Below are 23,172 nucleotides of genomic sequence, written 5' to 3'. Positions count from 1 at the left end.
CAAATGTCCAATCAGGTGCTAACCAGGTGGAGTACTAAAGAAAGTTGCCCCAAACCAGTCTATGCCCAAAACGCACCACACCAGAGAATAAAAAGTGCATCTAATTAAAGGTTTTAAATATATTATATTATATTATATTATATTATATTATATTATATTATATTATATTATATTATATATTTCACTTTAACTTCAGTGTAATAATATAATTTATATTATTATTTATTATTATTTATATTATGTCCTCATTTGTAAGTCGCTTTGGATAAAAGCGTCTGCTAAATGACTAAATGTAAATGTAAAGTGACAGCTGTGTTCTCTATGTTTCATGAAACAAAATAAAAATAAAAAATAAAAAGGGCCATTTTGTGTCTACCCCATGTGCTTTCTTTGTTTGAAAGACCGAGAACAGTCATGTCGTGGATTTACATACATTAATGTATTTAAGTCTAATTAACGCATCGCTTGCACACGTTACGCCATCTGTTGGATGTAAATTCTTGTTTTGGTTTTGTGTTGTGGCATGTCTGTGTGTGGCAGCTTTTCTATTTTAAACATTTCTGCACAGTAATTCCTATGTAGGAATGATAAAATAAAACATATTATTTCAAAGTTAAGATGCATGACATAAATAATTCTAAATAAAGTCAGTGAAGTAGTCTATAAGTGATATAGTTTATGTAAAACATATATATCTCCTACAGGGGGCGCCAAAGTTCTTATAAAGCCTGACATTAGATCAACTGTACGAGACACATGGTTTATTTTTTCCCCATTAAAGAACTGATTATAGATTGACTTTTTGGAAACCATTTAATATGAAATAAAGCATTAAATAAAAAATACAAATACAATAAGCAGGTTAGATGCATATATTCAAAACGCCAAAATGTTAGTTTTCTACCTGAGGAATGACTCTTATCATATGAAACAGGCTAGCTGACTCTTGTTTTCAGTCCACAGGTATCAGCCTGTATGATCAGGAAGACCTCAGACAGCTGTGTGTTAAGGTTACAGACTCATTGAACCCATTCCTGTCTATCAGCCTGTCGAGCTTTGAAAAAGCCAGGGACCTTTTCCCAGGAACCCCGAGAGGGAAAGGAATAAGAAGGCGAAAAAAGTAAACACAAAACAACTTTCAAGTCACCACATCCGTCAGTGAAAGGAAAGCTTTATTAAAACCATCACCAACTCTCTCAAGCGCCGCGCTCAGTACGTGAAATGGCAGAGACCCTGCTGAGCTCTCGGAGTCCTTAATGAAAGCGCTCGCTCAGTCTCTCACGCGCTCGGCTGTCTGTGTGTTAGAAGCGCGTTGCATAACTACTAGTGACGCCTGTGCCGTTTCTCACTGTTGCCAGGGACGGCGGGCATCTGCCCTCCCGCTTCACAGTCACCGCGTCGTTCCTGGAGTCATACATCTGAGACCCCTCAATGTATTAACAAAGAAGTTCGTTTTCAAAGTATACAGCTCGAAATAAAACCATGATCAGAGGTAGGCTACTTTCTTTTATAGCTTAACTTTATTTTGCTTTATTTATTCAGTTGTGTTTTATTTCATATTTAACATTATTTCGTTTTTTCTAAACTTTGAAGAAATAGTACAGATGCAAATAGGACAATTAATAACTAATGAGTATAAAATAATAGGATAGCCTATAACACACACACACACACACACATATATATAGACTATTACTGAGCTATAAAGTTATAAATAAATATAAAATAACTATTGTATAATAGTTATTTTATTTTTTAAATGGCAATAGCCTAATTAAAAAGTTTAGTGTGAGTAAGATTCCTTTTTTTCTTTTTTTATTATTAATACTTTTGTTCAGCAAGGACACATTAGATCAAAATTTAAAGTACAGACATAATGTTGAAAATACTTTTTCAAATAAATTTCAAATAAATTATATTTATTATTATTATTATTATTATTATTATTATTATTATATTCTATTCATCTTAGAATCCTTAACAAAATGTATTACGGTTTCCATAAAAAGTAGCACAACTGTTTTAAAAGGTTGATTTTTTAAATATAAATTAATATAAATTATTTTATTAAAGATAAATATATGTGTGTATGTTATAATATAATAATAATAATAATAATAATAATAATAATAATATATATATATATATATATATATATATATATATATATATATATATATATATATATATATATATATATATTATAAAAATATAACAAATATATTAAATGTTGTATTATTTTAAAGACAGCATTATGCATTATGTGTAGATATATCAAATATCTTATAATTTCAGACTTTCCAAGGGGAAGAAAAAAAACGCTAAAGAATGTTTTTTCAAATGGTTAAAAAAACACTTTCTTTATAAAGTGATTCATTTTGATGCTAGTGGCACTGGGATGAGGCATGTTGTAAGAGCGGACCCAGAATAGTCGGTCTGCTCTCTGGCACGTGTGTCTTATTAGGAGTCAAGGTGAGAGGGAGGACCATTCACACGCTCCCTAGTCTCCCATCCATTCCACATGCTGCTAATTTATCCCCTCTGGTTAACCTACTTTCATCACAATTAAAATGCTGAGGGCTTTGGCGCATTACTCTTTTCTTCTGTCTCGTCCTCTCTCTATATATATTGCACAGAGACACTGAGTTCAATCTTGCTTTTCTCTTGTCATAGAGAAACGATGAGGACATCATTGACTAGCCAAGGCACTAATACAGTTTCAGTATTAAAGGAGGCACCAAGCTGTAAATCTCATATGACATTACATCCAATTTGTGTGGATCAGGGACACAACCCCGGCCTTCCCTTCATATTTACATCTGCTTGCCAGAATGTCTCCCGCAAACAAAGTCACTAACCAAATCCCAAGCTGGCAGAACATATCAGAAAGATTTTATGCCACGTTCCTTGTGAAGTTGAATTCAAATGTTGATCTAATAAATCTCATGCTTGTTTCTGATCCACATCAGTCCACACAGGCTTTTAAAATCTGATGAATACATCAGTTCTCCAGGGAGAAATAAACCTGTCCAGTTAAATGAGATTGCAGGAGTAGCTGTGCATCTGGATCCAAATGAATCCGTCGGACAGCCTAATTTTATAATGGCAGTCTCGATCAGAGCAGCTGCAGCCCTTCGCCAAGACACATTAATTCTCTAAATAAGTTCTCAGTGAACTCATAGCGAATCAATGGGGTCTCTTCTGTCTGCAGGTGGCTGCGCCGTACAAAGCTGACTAATAGGCGGGTTTGATTGCTACACCGGGTGGAAAATGATCGATAGAGCCAAGTGCTTATCCAGTGGTCCATGCGCCTTCGACTTCACCTCAAATTTTAAAATGCCCCTTCCAGTGTGGTTAATTTCCTGTCAAAGCAAGTTACTCAATACACAAAAAACTACATGGGAATTGGTGACTCAATGTTAAGACAGATTTGGATCTGAAACCTGATGTAATTTCGGTCAGTTTCTTCATGCTGAAGTGAGCAGACCAATGTAAACTTCAGGCTTAACCCAAAGCATAATTATGAGAGAGGGTCACACAATTTTGGGCCAAACAATGGCAGATGGGAGGGTGGAAGTCTGAAAATAGTGTTATCAATTCCATTTGGTGCCACTTTTGGGCTAAAATTATACACATCACACATTTTATTTTCGTAATCTTATATAGTTCCAATGTTTTTGAAAGAATGCTCACCAAGGCTGCATTTATTTGATCACAAATACAGTAAAACAGTGAAATATTATTACAATTGACAAATGAAGTTTTCTATATTTTAAAATATCATTTATTCATTTGATAGCAAAGCTGAGTTTTCTGAATCATTACTCTAGTCTTCAGTGTCACATGATCCTTCAGAAATCATTCTAATATGCTGATTTTAAAGCAACCCGTTTTCTATCAATGTGCGAGACTTCCGGTTCATTAACTGCTGTAAGGAAATAAGGAGAAGAATAACAAAAGTGCAGTAACCTGTAAAATGGTTTGCACTACAAACCACTGTGTAATTCTTAATTAGAATAATACATTAAAAATAATATGGTAAGACACACCAGTTTGAAATATCAATCTGCAAAATGAGGTGTTTTGTACAGCTGAAAATAGCCGCAAGCGGAAGCCAGACACATTCAATTTACAAATGGCCATGCCTGCTCTTACGGGGAAAATAAGGTGGATACTCAAGAAACATTTCTTATTATTATCAATGACTATGTTTACATGGGCATCAGTACTCAAATTATTAACCTTATTCTAAATAAGACAATATTATGATTAAGATGTTTACATGAGTTGCTTTTAGAATATTCCTTTCATGTTCCCGTTTTACATGATCAATTAATGGCACACGTGAGTACATACCCTTCAGAATTTCACATATATTTATCGTAATTTTACGAAAGCTTCAAGTGCAGTTAATTATTTTTCAGGCTATATGTGCAAATAGTCGATGATGTTGTTGAAGCCATGCTCTTTTGTTTGCCGTCAAATGGTTGACCACTGCCGTGTGTGTATTCTGTCACAAAAAAAATGTGGCAAAACGGTAATAGTGATTAAGATGGTGTATACCTGTCTATACTGCACTTCAATAATGCGATTAAAATAGGAATACTCCACATGTCTTAATTCGATTTTTGTGTTTACTTCGAGTATGACTTTAGCTGGATTAAGGTAATCAAAAATCTCTGATTACATGGTTCTAAATCAGAGTATTGTCTTAATTGTATTAAAACTGGAATATTGTCCATGTAATCAAACTTTGAAAAAAGTGGTACTGCTCAATTTTTTTTGTAGAAACAGTGATATATAATTTTCCTAGGATTCTTTAAAGAGTAGAAATTCCAAAAGAACAGCATTTATTTGATTTTTTTTTTTTTTTACCAGTGTAAAAGCCCTTACTGTTGCTGCATCCTTGCTGAAAAAAAGTACATTTTAATTTCATTTAAATTTTAATTACACTAATTCATCTCGAGTCAAATACCTCAAAATGACATGCATGCACTCAAATAACCACAAAAATCTTCACATACATAAAAACTAAACTGTACTTTGTGCATAACATTACTATACAGAAGATACAGAAACCTTTTAATAGAATTGCTTCATTGTACTGTAGTGCAGGAGAAACTGCAGAAAGTTAGTCGAGAATTACAAAGTAGTTGAAGTCCTTTCTGTGATAAAGGCCGGATGGACAGACTTGGCTGCTGATGGAAGGGCTTTCTCTCCTCTTTTCCCTCGCTCCACTGGCTACAGCTTTCCCTGAGGTTCTTTAGGTGGACTCCTAATGAAAGATCAAGGGCATTAGCTGCCATCAGTGCAGAAACGGGGTACCTGCAGTTAGCGCGATGGTTACAGAACATTAATTTTACCGCAGGCTCATTTGTAACTGAGAGAAAAGTGTGCGCGTGTGGGTGCATATAAAAGTGAAGGGAGAATAAGAGAGAGACCGAGGGGAAGACAGAGATCAGTCCTGATTTGAAACTCTCTCACAAACTCAGTGTCCAAAGGTGTAAAATTCATGGAAAGCATTGTGTGAAGAGCAAAACGGAGAAGTGGGAACCATTTAAACTGGCATTTCCATCTGCTTCGTCAGCACAGCCTCTGTGGAAAATGTCAGATTCATTACCTGCTCCCTCTTTTTTTTCTCTCTTTACCTTATGATTCACAAAACTTTTGCTAGTTCATCTCTTAAGCCCTAAGCACATTGTGTGATTTGTTCTGTTCTTTACAATTGTTGCTTGACCCCGGTGAGGCCTTGCGTACAAGTTAAGGCAGACTTGGTGTAAGCAATGAAATCTCTTCCATAGTCTGACTTTGGATTATCATCATAATTTTTTTTAATTTATTTTAGTAAACTCAATATTTTTAAAGAATTTTGACCCTTTTTAACCAATTTTGACCCATTTTAAAATTTCCCATTGACTTGCACATTGATAGAACATTCAGCATCCAACACTAATGATGTCATTGTAATATATCATTGTAACATTGTAATGATTTCCAATAGGCATCTTTCGTACATTTATTTGCTTAATGAATTGTGATCTTTTTTTTTTTAATTATATCTCTTTAACAATCTTTAGACATTGAATTATACACCTGTTCATTTTCTTAATTAGTATTTTAGTTTTTGTTTTCCAGTGAGGTACTTGAATATCCTTAAAACTAGATCAGTTTATTTGAAAAGCATACAATATTTCAAATGTTTTCAGATAATATGGGGTAAGACAAATAGTTTTTAAATTAAGTTTAGCTTTGTTATCTGTAATCGTTATGAATTTTTTTTTTCCTCAGGTAAATTGAATTTCTTTTAAATTTGAAAACCTGAATTTTTGTTTGTTTTGTTTTTAGTGTTTTTGTTGTTGTTTTTTCACACCTTAAGGTGGCTTAGTAGTGCACAACACAACAGAAACAAGCTGCAACACAACAAAATTAGCACAACACAATGGAGACAAACCGCAACACAACAAAATTAGCACAACACAACGGAGACAAACCGCAACACAACGAAATTAACACAACACAATGGAAATAAGCCACAACAATGGAAAGAAGCCACAATACAATTCACTCTACATTTACATAATACATCAATTAAAGAGATAGCAGTATGTCTAACCACTCAAACCCTGGTGATTTCGTCATGAGACCATGTAGACCTGAAACACATGCCCTCGCTGATGAAGTCCTGGCACGTTTCGCCAGCCATGTATGAGAGATTCCAATTTCTCCTCAAATCCCTAGACTGTGCCCTCATGCAAATCAGGCTGATTAAGGCAAGATGTATGGACTTGTAAATGTATTCAAACATTCTTCCCTTAATGCCACAGATTTGCTGTAATACTCCCATATTTGTGTCTGACTTACAAGGACTGACTAATTGAAGGCACCGCATGGCAGATTTGAATGATTATTATTTCGCGGCGCATCAAAGAGTGCACTTATTGATTAGCGCTGCCAATGAGCACCTCGGTTTCCTGCTACCTTGCAAACGAGTAGTAGTTGCTGGTGGAAAGTGTTAGGCTAAGTACACACTACAGGATTTTAAGCCCGATTTGCAAGTTAACGAGCTCGCCGACAGGTCGACTGTGATCGGGGGAAAATCGGCAGGTGATCGGCGCTCGCCAATCTTTATATGTGAATTACTCAACGACGCATCAAAGAGGATCGCTGACGTGTCGCCGATGCCTCGCAGATGCCAAACGAATATCTAGCATGCTAAATTTCTTGACCGGTCGGCCGACTCGACATCACGTGGTGTCAGGTGTCTCAACAAACCACAGCCGATGAGAGAGCAGGCATGGGCTGAGGTCAGAGGAAGAAAAACAGCAGCAGCATCACGGTTTTAAGAAATGTTTGGAGACAAGAAATGGAGCAAATCTTTTTTGAGAACAGATCTTCATGCAAAAAGCTTGCAGCACTAATTTCTTCCCGATGTCCATTTTCAAATAAACAACTCCTGTTTCACTTCTTGATTCGTATCATCGTGACAAAACATGGTTTGGGGATTGTGTAGAGTTGCTGGGTGACAGAGTTGTTGTCAGCTCGTGTAGTGTGTCACCACTTGTTGTGGATCATTTACGTAGTGTCGCGTAGTGTGAACACCACAACAACTTCAAGACAATTAAGTCATGTAATCTGAACAGCACAGCCTGTAGTGTGAACTTAGCCTTAGTTCTGGTTGTCAGGTCTTCCAAACCCAAACTACGGAGCCCCGCACATGGCATGTAGGAAAAAAATAGTAGGCTAAAGGTCCGTTCACACCAAGGATAATAACTATAAAGATAACAATAAAGATATAGTTCTAAAAATGGTTCTCAATATTAAAGAATAGCAGAGTCCACACCACAACTATAACGATAAAGACAAAGAGAAACGATATTGTTGAAATCACTTTCAAAACTATTTTTTTCCAGCTGATGAACGATAAAAAATTTACAGCCAATCAGAATCCATCCTGCTGTAACAAGCTTGAGAATTTAAAGCGGCAGACGAGCATCCGTTTAGAATAAACAGACGATATCGTTCGCTGGTGTGGACGCTAATATTGTTACCTTTATAGTTATCTTTATAGTTACTTGGTGTGAAAGGGCCTTAAATCGTGTGCACGATTTACTATTTAATTCCCTAGATTTGTAAATTGTGTGCACAATTCATAAATCGAGAGAACAAATTAGTAAATTGTGCACATGATTTATTTATTTTTTCTTGCATGTCATGTGCGGGGCTCCATACTAAACAAATCTCCTGAGACAATAACTTTTCAGGTGATGAAATGGGCGGCCACTCCCCAGATGCAACAATGCGATAAACCCCAGTGCAGTTTTTCATGTTATGTTCTGCCTATAGACAAAAAATAACATCCGGATGTGCTGGAATGAAAGCCACCTCGCTTTGTTTCCTTGGCAACAAACACATGCAATATGTCTTTTGGAAGTGTGTTTTGGTGCTGTGCTCTGACTCTCGTGGGAGATTTCAGAGGAACACTAAGATAGATTTACTGAGTAAATGAAACAGCCTTTTGACTGCCAGCGTGATGTTTGCAGAGATTGTACGATGAGGTCACAGGCATGCCACACTCCACACAAACACGCACAGACAGCGCAAATTGAATAATGACATTTGTTTGACGTTTCGTTTTGTTTGGAATAGAATTTTCTCCGGACTATCTCAGTGTAAAGTAAAGGGCGCATGTTACCTCAGCTCCGGTAACCTGTGCGTAACCCTTGCAAAATAGACAAACTCTGTATGTCTGTGTCTGGCAAAAAGCTTCTTGTACATTTTCAGTCTCTCGTTTCCTGTAGTTGCATAGCAACACAGGCGAGCATGGGTGTGGTGACAGGGTGCAGGGAGGCAGTGTGATTTCCAAATGCTCACTCTTTGATTAAGAATAGGCCACAGACCCCATCAGGGCTTATAAATGATGTGTAAAGACAGTTCACTCTGATAAGACTGGCAGACATCATCAAACTCTTTCAACAGTGATGTTTAATGTTCGTTTAATTTATGAAGGTCATAAAATATGGCCAGTTTTGCATACAGACTGATTTGAAAACTAAAATAGTTGCACTGTATCTTTAAGAATGTAACTGTTAGCAAAACCACTAGCTTATGCTTTATAATCACATTGTTCATTCAAGTCTTTCGTCTGCAAATGTGCAGTGTGTGAAGTTGGGAGGTTGGTGGCTGAGAAGGAAGCGACAGTCAGGATCAATATAGAAATTGTGTCATGTTCCAGATACTGTCACTGCTGGAGTTTAGTCATGTGACATTCTTTAATGGATCAGTACAAAAAGATGACATCAGCAGACAGTAGAGAGAGACACAACATATTAAAGAGAATTTAGGGTTTGTAAAGGTTTACAAAAGTTATTGAGGGTTTTTTCTGTTTTAATATGTAGCAATTACATTTTCCCACAATGAGATTAAAGGTCAGTAAGATTTAATTATATATAAAGAACTTGTGTTCAACAAGGATGCACAACAGCAAAACTGTTTTTATCAATAGAAGGAAGAAATGTTCAACTGTTTTCGTCAATAATAATAAATGTTTCTTCAGAACCTTCAGCATATTAGAATAATTTGTTTGAGTCGCTGATTATGTGACACTGAAGACTGGAGTAACGTCTGCTGGAAATTTAGCATTGCCTTCACAAGGATTAATTACATTCTAAAATATATTAAAATAGAAAACAGTTGTTTTAAATTGTAATAATATTTCACAATACTTCTATTTATACTGTATTTTCAGTAAAAAAATAAATAAATAAAATGCACCCTTGGGGAGCAGGAGAAACTTCTTTTAAAAACATTAAAATATCTTACTGATTCCAAACTTTTGCATGGTTATGTAGTTTATTCCAACAATTTAATTACATTTATATCTTTTTGATTCATAGTCCTCGTTGCACACATATTATGGTGAGGCAATAACATTTAGAAATGTTGTAAGTTGGTAAACCGAATAACTCTGGTTTAGGCTATTTTTCCAATTTCTCTTCCAGTTAAACATGTTGAGTATTATATGATTCTTTTCAGCAATAATATCAACAATGGATTAAGAGCTGCACAAAACCATCATGCAAGTCCAGGATCACCTTTGCAACTTTTTTTTTTTTTATTATTGCAACTGGAAGACAATACATCACAGAAACTTGATGGTAGGGTTGGAGAAAAAAATAAAACAAAACAAAACAAAAACAAATAGATTTTGTCGTAGCAATGGACAAAGTGGTATTTACATTAATCAATAAAATTGTTGTCTTTGGCAATATGATTCGAAGTCAAAAGAAATACAGAGTGTAATTACACCTCTATATTGACATATTAGCAGGATGTACATGCCATCAGACCGAATATTTCATCACAAACCAAATGGACTCCGTTACTTTCATCTTAAACAACTCAAACACATAACAGAATGGCAGTTAAAAGGGACCTTTCAAAAAAAACAAAAAAACAATGGGAAGAAAAGGAAACACTTCGCCTCCTATTAACATTTTTTTGGCTGGCTCTTCTTGATGCTTTTTAACATGTTTCAAGTTCCTCCTAAAGAACTAGAAAGGAAAAGTTCCGTAGTGAGTGTTGTCTTTGAAGGAAGGCAGTGTATAAAGGACTCATAGCTCTCTCTACCGGTTTCCCAGTTTGAAGCATATTGAACGGAAATGTGATATGACAGATGTTTATAAAGACCAGCAGACAAGGTTATAATCAGGGTTATTTTGCGTCAATAAATGTCTAGCTCGGTTAGGGAAAGGCATGCCAACTGGAGACATCACATTAACACTCATGGGTCAGATATAACATTCAACACGCTACAAAACATCGGGTCAAACCATCATCATCATCATCAGATGAGGGGAAGGCAGTGTGACTTCATGAAACACAGCAATGCAGTGTGATATTAACAGATATAATGGAGGATATCTTATACATGAGTACTTGACAGAAATGCTACAACTTATTGACATGTTTGTGACTGACATATCAAGTATGCATCGTCTGTTTTGCAGTGTATAGAGCAGAGATGTTCACAAGTCTTTAACTTGGAGTCCGAGTCAAGTCTGAACTCTTTATCACTGGAGTCCGAATCAAGTCTCCAGTGTTTGGTCACGAGTCCGAGTCAAGTCTCAAGTCATTTAATGGCTCGCTAAAAAAATCCCATTCAGAATCCTCATGTACTTAATCTTCCTATTTACAAATCTGTTTTATAGGCTACAGACAAAATATATGATCTATGATCTGCTTTTTAAAAAAAAAAAAAAAAAAGTAAGTTAAGATGTAAGGTTAATATACATCCAGCCTATTATGTTTTAATCCATTACCTATTTTCAAAACAGTTTTACTGTAATCAAAATCTTTAATAAGAGTCCAATCTACCATGACACACAAGGTAATATTACAAAACATCTTTATGATATAAGTCAGGGGTATTCAATTAAAGTTCTAAGAGGCATGGCCTTTATATTTTCCAAGCAGAGCTCTGGACAATTTTTACAATTTTTTTTTTTTTTTTACATGTATTTTTACATTTACATGCAATGCAAGGCCGTGTGACAGAATAAAATAGCCTACTGTTTGTTTGTTTGTTTGTTTGTTTGTTTGAGGGTTTGCTCCTGAAATCTATACTATTTTAATATTTTACTTAAAAGCATTATCTACTAAAAACAATGTACAGTAGCTACAATAATCAGAACGTTCTCATCTTGAGTAAAAAAGACGGTGACTAGCAGTTACAAGTTTAAAATCTATGCTAGCCTTCTAACAACAATTTTCCCAATTATAATTAGGCTACATTCTTTTGAAATGTTCTTAGCCTACAGATTAATATTGCTAAATCACATCTGATAGATAGTAAGAAAAATAACTATATTTGCAGCATTGTTGTTTTCTGTTGTGTTTTAGTGAAAATAAACTATAAGTTTGGTGTTCACCGTGTTTCTGTTGTTGTTAAAATAACCACGTCATCCGCAGCTCTTAAACTTGGAGAGAGAGAGAAGGCGCACTTAGCTGAAAGGGCTTGAATAAAGCGCGTTTGGCTTTAGATAAAAATACTAGAGTATATAGCGCTAAAAATATATTTACCATAAACAACCCTGAGCATTTGTTATGTGATCCGCTTCTCACATGCTGCTCGCTTAAAATAGTGCTGCTGTTACGGCTCACGGTCCGAATGGATGCCGGGGTGCGGAGTTGCTTTTAAAATTTTCACGAGTCCTTTTCCTCGAGTCAAGTCAGGAGTCATTTCAGGTCGAGTCTGAACTGAAGTCAAGTCAAGTCTGAAGTCTATTAAAAATGCGACTTGAGTCCAAGTCACTAACTCAAGTGCCCATCTCTGGTGTAGAGTCATTACAGGCTTTGGCACTGAATCCTTAAGTTCTTTACTATACGTTAAAACAATAAAAGTGCAATTCGGTGAGGTTGTGAAAATATATACACAAACGTTTGCACTGAGCTCTGGTATCACTTGTTTTTATTGTCTATAAGTGCTTAAATATATATGCGTGGAGGCGTAAGTAACGTCTGACTGCCTGTACTGAGACCAACTGAATCAATACTGATGACTCCTGAACAATGCTACATGTAAATACAAGAATAAAATGAACAACAAAAAAATGCAGATCCAAAGTCTTGTGGAACAAAATGGAAGACCCTGAATAAATCACAGACATGCACATCTGGATTACATATGGAAGTAAAGCAGGCATGAAGCCGGAAGTGGACCGACACTCACTACGAACTTCTCCTTGATGACACGGACATTGACGTAGCAGGTATTTGTGGGTATTCGGGGCGGCTGCTAGCGTGGACCTAGACGGCCCGAGCCCCAGTCCTCGTATTGCAGAGAGAGTTTCCCAACAGTCAGTGTTTGTCCCTGAAGAAGTTAATTGTCAAAGATGCCTGCTTCAACACAAAGGAGATGAGGACGACAAATGGAAATTAAATCCGACAAAAACAACTAAAGAGACTAGGCCTATTGGCATATTTATATATGAAAATAATTCATGCTCCATGCTAAATACATTATTTACCTTACATGAACTTTGTTTTTTTTTTAAAAACGGTCTTCTTTTGTCTTTACAGAACCCATGCAACACGATTTGGAAAATCCTGCTGGCTACATTGCTTAAATTAAGAAAGGAAATGGTCTAGTGTTCATTTTATACAGTGTTTATCCTGACTGGATGAAATTGCTTATTACATCACGAGGGTTTCAAAAAAAAAAAACGTAAACAAATGAACAAACACAAAACAACTCCACAGTCATTATTTTCTGCTATTAAAATAAAATTGGCAGGTATTGTAGCTTTAGCTCCGAGTTTTCATTTTCATTGTGCTGAAGAAAGAGTATCACCATCCACTATCGGTTTAGATGGAAAATATCACTCAATTTGATTGCTTAGGAAAAAACGTGGGCAGTTTTAAAGACTTATTGGTAAATGTATCACTTTTGACTCCAAAAACACTATGACAAAAGCTTATGGCTTTACTCTCATCCCAGTGAACTATGATTCATACGAGCCAAAAGAACAACTATGAGTGTTTTCCACACAATGCTTTAACGACCAGAGCATCAAGGGGAAGTGACATCACAGAAACTGCTTGAGGATTGTCTTTGGCACTGCCCTGTGCTTCTAAAACATCTTATATTACAGCAGAGATTACTATAACCCATAATTATCACTAACTCGAGAACTACTGCAGAACGTGCTGCAGAACACAATTTGTTGTCATGTTTTTAAAGGATTAGTTCTCCCCAAAATTCAAATTCCGTCATCATTTATTCACCCTTATGCCGTTCCAAACACAAAGACTCATCTGTGGAACACAAATGAAGATATTTTTAATGAAATGTGAGTGATTTCTGTCCAATTGAAAGTCTTTTCAGCCAAGACTCTGACCTTTTGTGACCAAATCTGAATCTTATAAACACGGTTTGCTTAATGTTTGTATGTGAATAAAAGCCAAAATTAAATCTGTTCATCATATAAAGCAAGACTTGGAATAAACCACTCAATTTATGTGGATTTGTTTTGTGTTTATTATTATCTCTTTATGAACGTTTTAAAATGTCAGAGTTTTGGTTGAATAGACTTTCAGTGGAGGGACAGAAATCTTTCAGATTTGATTGAATTTCATTTGTGTAAAACAAAACTGTGTTCAAGAGATGAAGGAAAGTCTTATGGATTTGAAATGAAATGAGGGTGAGTAAATGACAGAATTTTAATTTTGGAGTGAGCTGTCCCTTTAACTATGACAATGGGGCAGGACAATTTTTACTATCACTTTTTTCTCAGTCGAATGAAATGTTTTACAGAATATCTTAAAAAAAGGAAGGCTATGGCTTTAATCTCCGTAGATTAAAAAAGAAATCACAATAAAATGAACTAAAAGTGAACTAAAACAAGGAACCCTCAGTAAAATGTTACCTATAAAGATAGGAAAACAAAGTGATTGTTGATATTGCCACAAATCAGTAGAATTCACCTGATGTCCTGGAAAAAAATAGTAAATTCTATTCAAAGTGATGTTTTTTTTCTTCTCTTTATAATACAGTCAGTTCATTATTTTTGCTCTTTCTGCCCCTTTGCCGTCCGGTTGGTGATATTGTTCAAACAGGCCCTGACTCCCGCCAAATGAAGCAAGGATCCGGCGGCCTCCTTCATCTCCTCGTCGTCACTTTCCGGAGGCTTCTCCGTGCGCCTCTTTTTTAGAGGAAGAGTGTCACTGGCCACTCTCTGTTTGACTTTTGTCAAATGTTGCCGTTTCTTGTGCTGAGCCAGAGCGAGGGCATCCACGGACCACTCCTTGGGCTCCTTCTTGATTTTGCTCTTGTCATCCTCCTCGGCATCGCTGCTGGCATCGTTGACGTGGAAGCTCACCTCGCTTCCATCGCAGTGAGACTCTTCTTCAACATCCGAGCCGGAAGATTTGGCAAAACTGTAGGTGTGGTCCTCCTTGGGGTCGCTGTTGACCAGTGGAGAGTTACAGGTTGGCTCGCCATCACTGGTTATTCTGTATCCGAGTACTGACCTATTAACACAGACGAGAGATGCATTAGTGCAAGTGCACACATGCTGTTCCTGTTGTACTGTGTAAGTGCTGAGTAAAACAAATGAACTACATGCGCTTACTGTGTAATTATTTTGTGGAGCTGCTTGTAATTATACTACTATAGCAATTAATTATAATAATATGTGTAACATGGACACTCTGTACTGATGTTTTGCATTTTTTTTGCACAGAGGGCAACAACCTCTGGAACACATGAATAAATTCATGCCTAGGTAATATTTCACCTAAAATCAAAAGAAAATAAAAGAATATATGCAGTACATACACTACCATTCAAAATGTTTTTCAAAGAGTCTCACCAATGCTTCATTTATTTGATCAAAAATACAGTAAAACAGTTATATTGTGAAACATTATTGCAATTTAAAATAATTGCTTTCTATTTGAATATATGTATGAAAATGTAATTTATTCCTGTGATGCAAAGCTGAATTTCAGCATCATTCCTCCAATCTTCAGCCTCACATGATAGTTCAGAAACCAGTTTAATATGCCAATTTTGTGCTCAAATTTTTTTTTTTGTTTTTTTTTCATTATAAATATGAAAAACAGTCGTGCTGCTTAATTTCTTTTTTAAAACCACCTCTTTTTTCTTAAATTTGTGTTATGTGCTTGTGTTAAGCACTGCAGCTTTCAAGCGGCTCATCCTTAAATGTTAAAAACAATTAAATATTTGTCTCTGAAACACACTTGAGCTTTGAAGCACCTCTTCAGTCGGTCAACAACATAATTAATAAGCAAATGAATTGCTGGATTACAAAACTCTCCATTTTTGGCTAAAATAATATGATGAAAAATGGCAAATGAAGATAGTTGTGCTCTCTTAATGCCTCTTACCCTCAGAAACAGAAATGAAGTGTCTTTTAAATAATGCTTGTTTTGTGCTTCTGGTCACAGTTTATATAGCAGCAGCTCTGAGTGACAAAGAACATCCTGGCAAGCTTTGCAGAAATGTTAAAACTCCCTCTGTGGTTCGAAAAATAGTCCTAAGAGCTTTTCCACTTCCTCCCTCATATGTGCATTTATGATTCATAAATTATAACCACAGCACAGCAGGCTAAAGAAACTGCTTCAATAATTAATGCCTAAATGCAGTGTCACTCATTTTAAAGAGGCAAAGAGGCTGTTTTACTCTCTGGATTGTATGCAGCCTGTCACTGCACGATATGTGCATCATATAGCAACTGAGAGCCTGAGCAGACCCTGTGTGAGAGCATATGGACAGAGGAGAACTGTTCCTGAATGCTCTTTTCATAACAGAGGTAATCAGAGATATTTATCAGGTCTAGGTTTTTGTTTTATGCAAATAAAATAAAACTTAGAGGAAACAAAAATGTCATATTTCACTACAAATTCAAAAGGAATAAGAACATTTATTTTAGCATCATTAGGACATTATCTTCTTTTGTTTTTCCACCTTTCGGAGCACTAAGTTCTAATTCTATCTTTATCTTTTAGTACATAACACATATTTCATTGAGCTGCAGCAGAGTTCGGAATGCTTGATTCTGTGACCGGGCAAGACCCTGAGCCCATTTACCTTCAGCTGAGGGGACATTTTGTGTAGATTTTGCAGTGCATTGATTCTAGCATGCAGTACCTGAGGGGCGGCCTGTTTCTGAGGCCCAGCTTATGAATGTTTCACGGTAAGACAGTCAGTCTGTGTGTTTGGTCATGCCATTAAAAAAACTTTGTGTTTGTGATCAATTATTCATGTCACATCATGCATGCAAGAGTGGGGCCTTAGCCCGGATAAGACTTTGCGCTGAAGTCTGCAATGACCTGGCTGCTCTGATCTGATGAAATGTGAGGAACAGAGCAGCTAGACTTAAGAGAGTCAAAGGGAGAGATAAGATATGAGCCAAAGCACTGCAGTCTAAGCATGATTCTGATTGGCTGATAAACCTGTCAATCATGTAATGAGTTGAGAAATGGGCATAAATTGACAAAAGGGACAGGACTGACCTGACAGCGGCTGTCCTGCTGACAATGGGGTTGATGGGAAGAGGTCGGATTCCTGGGAAGAGGCCCTGACTCATCATTCGAGCTCCGTTCTGAATCACTCCCTGAGGGACTGAGGAGAGAACACAGATAATGTACATGAATGCAAATGCTACCTGAAAAGTATATGGGAGCAAAAATACACAATGTAAACAATCCTCCATTCATCGTGTATAATAGCAGATATACAATCCATTCAAAAGCACCACACCATGTTTAAGCATTTAGAAATCTGCTTAAAATGTTTAAAATTCCAGTTGTTGATGCTGCAAAGATGAAATTTCCCTATAGTTTTAAATAGTCTCAAACAGACAAGAGCTGTCTGAAATAATCGGTTTAAATCTGTTAGGCTGGCTTTCAGAAAATGTTTTTTCTAAAATTTTTCTAAGAGTGAAAATATTGTCAAGTTTTCCATATTGAATCATGAAGAATAACCACAAACCCAATGGATGATTATGGCTTTTCTAGTTTACTCATAATGTGAGATGAAAGTAACAGCAGACAAAAAAAAAAACAATACAGAATATGTATTATTGTTTATTAGATAGGTCTTTTTCGTGGAGGTCACACTCCACATCCAAAAAACTTTCATGCATCCCTATTATGTGCATCAGTGTAGCATCCTCTTTTAATGAGGGTTAACCACAGTTTTGGCGCTGCAGTCAAACAGACCTAATGGCCGCTCCCCTTCTCTCAGTGCAAGTACGGGGCAACATATAGCTCCATCTGGAAAATGAACCTGGACTGGTAGCAGATGGTGAACACAAAAAAAGGACAAAATAACCATCCATTCAGAATCCAGCACACTGATCTGGCCATTAGGCGGGAGCATTGTTGCCTAGGCAACCAGTCCCCCTATGTATGCCATAGTCGCGGAACTCAACTAGGTGACAGCGAGATGCGGCTGCGAAGCCGAAAGGAACATCTGGGGCTGGCTGGGTGCCCTCTTCACCCGCCTCTCCACCCTGAGGGAACACACTGCCATAACAAGGTGAAGCGATGCCCTGTGACAGAGGCCGTCCCAGCTAACCGAGTGCACAATGAGAATTGACAGAGATGTGCGGCTCTCCACCAATTAGCGTGGATGGGCTAGCAAACTGAATGGCTAATGATCTCATAGGCAGTTCATGTCGAGCCATCCATCCAGGCATCAGAAACAACAGCAAAACACACAAAAGCTAAGCGCATTCACAGTGCAACCACATCAGGAAGGAAGCCAGTGAGGCTTTAGTGCCTGGGGATGTTCCCTCTTTTATGTGGATGAGAGCTGTTAAACAAAGGCGAAAAAGTGTTTGCTGGCTCAATAGAAAAGAAATACAGATCTGTGATGGCAATGAATGCGCCATTGACCGAGATTTTCTATGTGGCATTATGCGACAGCAGGTAATAAATAAAGTACAGTGGACGGTGACTTCCAGGAAGCTGGGCACACATGTGAGCTGTGCAAACATCAGCAGTGATTCGGCGGCGTGATGCCCATGGGAAGGTGTCCTGGCGCTCTCACAGGGCCACTGCAGAGGCAGTCGGTGCACAAATGCTATCAGACTGTCCATTCGCTCTCTCTCTCGGCCTTCCTCTCAAGCGTATTAATGTCGGTGGCAGATGGCTCTGGAAACAGCGGCCCTAATGCACAATACTGTATTGAAAAGTCAGTTTCTCTCTAATTCTCTCTTTAACAACTGTATTCTAACAGGGGACAGTTGAGTTGGGTATCAGCGTAATGTTCGTTCCCACTGAAAATCTCATTCATCAGTCTTGTACGTCCATTTTTATGCTATGCAAACTTAAAACTTTGATGTATTCTACATTTTTTACAAATCAGGGCTATTATAGTTAACTAAATCCATACAAAATATTTTGTTACTTAAAATAATACTTGAAATGAAATAAAATATTTTTAAAAACTTTTATAATTTTTATCATTTTAATTTTGAAATAAATGTAATAAAATCTATACAGACAAAATAATAATAATAATAAAAACAAAAATGACCAAAACATACAACAAAATTGCTAAAATATTAACTTAAATTACTATAAAATAAAAACTATTCAAAATAGTAATACAAATTTCTGTTGTTGTTTTTGTTGTTGTTGTTGAAAAAACTAAAAAAAAAAAAACTATACATATATAAAAAAATAAAATAAAATAAAAAATATATTAAAAATAAAATAAAACAAAACGTTTGGTTGGAAATAGTTCTTGTTCTGAAGCATGCTTGCAAATGTAAATCAAAAGTACTCAACAGTCTTCACAACCAGCCTTTGCCATATTTGCCCACCAGGGGGACTCATTTACAACAGAGCAGGCATCTAAGGGAAGGGAACACTTAGTCCACTCACTTCCATATTACCTTATTAAAGTACAATAAAAAAATACATTAAAGTTTATTCTACACAATAATGCTCCCAAAGCCCTTCATCACTCAATGCTTTTTTTTGCAACAAAGGGGTTAGTAAATTAAGCCTGAATTTTCATTTTTACATGAACTATCCCTTTAATACAAGATTTACAACTCCTTCAGATGAAATTTCACAGCAGTCAATCTGTAGATGAGCCGTCCTGACCGGACTCCTCCTCGGGCAAACTACACACTCAGTAAGAAGTACCTTAAAAATGCTGCTTATACAAAGAGTTTCAGGGCGAGAGTGCTTTTGGCCATTGTTTTCTCACAATACAGCTGGGGGCTGCGTGATTTGTACATTCGGGCCTATGACATGCACCACTGCTTCTGTAGAGCGAGCGCTTCTTTTCTCACAAAAGCCAAACAGCAGGGACTCCACATCCTCTCAAGAATCAGCCTCCGCACATGGGCTCTATGGCCACTGGGCTTCTTTCTGTATAAACACCAGTGGAGAAGGAGGTGTACTGTAGGAGCTTTTGTATTCACCTGCACACTTCTGTATGAACAGGTTCAAGTAAGCAAGGTCATATAGAATGACCGACTAAAAGCTTGACTTGTATCTGAGTTTGATATAGTGGGAAAATCCTCAGCTTTATGGCTATTAAATGTACCGGCAACACAATAGAGACCAATCCAAAAATAACAGTGTTTATTTGTGTATTAGTATCAATCCAGCATGATAATCTGAGATGATTTTCAATAAAAAATAAAGTCAATTGTCTTTTAAAGGAAGAGTTCAACGCAGAAATTTTGTCAGCATTTACTCACCCTCATGTCGCTCCAAACCTGTATGAGTTTCTTTCTTATTTTAAACATAAAATAAGTTATTTCGAAGAATGCTGGTAATCAAACCATGGTCTCCATTGACTTCCATAGTATTTTTTTCCCTAAGTCAACGGTGACCAGCAACTCTTTGGTTCTTCAGAATATCTACTTTTGTGTTCAACATGAGAAAGAAACTAATACAGGTTTGGAGTAAATGATGACAAAATTTTCATTTTAAGTAAAAGTTATGATGTCATCATCTCAGATACACAACCATGTTCCCAAAAATAAAAAAATTATGTCATAATTTTCTCATCTTCAACCTGCAAATAGGACTTTCTTTCATCTGTGGAACACAAAAGGAAATATTTTGAAGATTGATCACTCTGCTCTTTTATAATGAAAATAAATAAATAAATAAATAAAATCATAGAAGTTCCATAAAAGCAATCCGTATTTTTTATTAAATTTTAGTCTTTTAACTACACAACAGATTTTATGAGAGGTATTTTTTTTTCCGAACAATTTAATAAAATGTAATATATACAACATTTTAATTGTACTATTATTTAAAATGTCTAAATTTATTATTATTGTTAAATTTCAAAATTAAAATGTTTAGTGAATTCTAAAAAATAATTTCTTTAAATAAATGTTTTTTGTGTAAAAATAAATAAATAAAAGTTGCACTGTATTAGGATTAAGCAGCCTGAAAAAAAAAAAATCAACCAAAAAAGGCAGGCAATCTGGAGCCAAATAAAATAAATAAAATTAAAAAAATGCACCAATTCCTGTCTTCATTTTCTTTTGTTCTGGTGCTGAACTCATTTGGGAGTCATCTGGAAATCTTTTACTCCAAGACTAAAAACTGAGCCAAACATATACCGCCTGATTTAAAATCAGCTCTAGGAATGTCTGCACCATAAATATCCAATTCAGTGAGTAAAAAAGAATCCAGATTAACACCAGCTAGACTTAATGGTGACTACAGCTAGAAATGCGCCCGCGAAACAAGCATTTACATGCCTGCTCATTTAATCTAATACTGCATACACTGGAATCACTCCTCCGGGGTATAATGAGCGAGACACAGTGAGAAAAGAGATAAAGACAGATAAACACACAGACAGACACTGAAAGGAAGAGGAAAGGCGATGAGAAATGCAGATGACAAATTCCCTGTACTGTAAACTTGGCACCTGCTGTTGTGTAATAAAGCCCATGCATTTAGCTTAATTCTTTTCCCAGACGAACTATAGGAAGTATATTGGATTTGAGGGGATCGGTTTTCAGCTCGAATAGTTGCAGCGTGATAAATGTCAGCATTAGCCGGAATTAAAAGGAAGGAGCAGTCAAGTGATACACTGCTATCTTGAGGCATTGAGGCAGGAATAGTGGTGCAAAACGATGCCGGCGTCTTAAACAATTCTCCTACACGCTACAGAGAGCACTCGGCTGTGCTGATGGATTTCCGGGTTGCTATGAGAAGTCCTTCTGCCTTTCACGGCCAAATAAAAGCCCCAATACACACTCGCAAGATGGCTAGCGCATACATCACACGCATAAAGCCTTGAGAGACAGAAACCGAGTTCAATAGCAGATGCCTTTTTGTTCATCGAGCCACAGCGACTGCCACGGCACAGAACCGAATCCAAACAAAACGCCGTTTAAGGATATCATTTCAGGAGGAGTTGCTGTCAGTACACTGGCAGAGATCGAAGGGCCCTTTGTAGGTCACACAGTGACAAGGGACCTCCTTAGGGAATAATCTTCCGCTTGCTGCTTCACAAGTATTTACCAGGCTGCCATGGCAACCCAGACTGACATCTGAGTGTTCGCATTTCACTCAGATCCCGCTTCTCGTTCCGGTGACCAGGAGCAAGGTCAGGCTGCAAAGATAAACAGTGCACAGGGTCTCAAAGTTACGCAACGCTCCCGCTGACAGAAAGCAGATGCGAGCAAACAAATGCTCTTTTTAAGTCAGCGCCGGCTGTGTAAAACAGAGGCGGGCGGGATGCCAGCGCATGTTTTGAAGGCTCGGCGTGTGAGCTCTCCTTTGATTCTTCAGACAAATGAACATGTTGAAGTGCTTGAAGAATATCTATTATTCACAGGGTGGAGACCCAGCGTTCGTTTAAGCGCTGGGCTCTGATGAGATTTTCACACACGTTGTCAGGCGCGCAAACTTAACAACGCCTCGCACCACGTCAGGGCCCCGGGGTTAAGCATTTTTAAGTGGCACGTCTTCAAACACAACCAGCGTTTCTACAAATAAACTTGTAGTTAAGGGTCAAGTTGAGGTATGCAAGTTTGAAAACAAAATAAATCAAGTCATTTCACTATGCTGGGTCTCGCCACAATCTTAAAGGCATAGTCTACCCAAAAATGGAAATTCTGTCATCATTCAGTAACCCACATACTGTTCCAAAGCTGTATGCATTTCTTTCTTCTGTTAAACTGAAGAATGTTGGTAGTAAAACCAATAGCCACTGACTTCCATAGTACTTTTTAAATAGTTTCCATACAATGGAAGTCAATGAGAATCAGAATTTTGGGAACAGAATTTTCAATTTTGGTATACTATGCCAAAGGTTCTAAAAGAGTGTTTTCAGAGCGATGCCATAGAAGAGGGTAAAAAAAGCGGTAACATTTTATTTGAAGGTGTCCTTGTTACACATTACATGTACTTACTCTTACAATAAAAATAAATTATGCATAATAACATGCAAGTAACCCTGAGCCAAACCCCTAATCCTAACCGTAACCATATAAGTAAATACATGTAGTTAATTAATATTACTCAGTATTTAAATGTATAATTAGACTAATATAACTAATAGTTATCACCATACTTTCACCATACCATACTAGTTGATTAATTACATTATCCTAATTCTACATTTTCATAAGAATTGATATTTAGAATTTTTGT

At 36.8% G+C, this 23,172-nt stretch overlaps 1 protein-coding gene across 7 annotated transcripts in view; it reads right to left on the bottom strand.

Annotated features, from left to right (window-relative positions):
* Positions 1–10,087: 10,087 nt before the first annotated feature.
* Positions 10,088–23,172, bottom strand: part of LOC109076421 (forkhead box protein N3-like) — a 96,081-nt gene continuing 82,996 nt past the window's right edge. For all 7 annotated transcript variants that reach the window (XM_042741997.1, XM_042742003.1, XM_042742002.1 and 4 more), the window contains 2 exons: positions 17,035–17,143; positions 10,088–15,027 (listed from right to left, as the gene is read on the bottom strand). In XM_042741997.1, the coding sequence (XP_042597931.1) occupies positions 14,559–15,027; positions 17,035–17,143 (578 nt within the window). In that variant the 3' untranslated portion in view covers positions 10,088–14,558. The remainder of the gene's footprint in view (positions 15,028–17,034; positions 17,144–23,172) is intronic.

Source organism: Cyprinus carpio, chromosome B17, assembly GCF_018340385.1.
Source record: "Cyprinus carpio isolate SPL01 chromosome B17, ASM1834038v1, whole genome shotgun sequence".
NCBI classification, from domain to species: Eukaryota; Metazoa; Chordata; class Actinopteri; order Cypriniformes; family Cyprinidae; genus Cyprinus; species Cyprinus carpio.
Note: the sequence above shows the minus strand (reverse complement) of the source record. Positions and strands in the feature narration are given on the sequence as shown.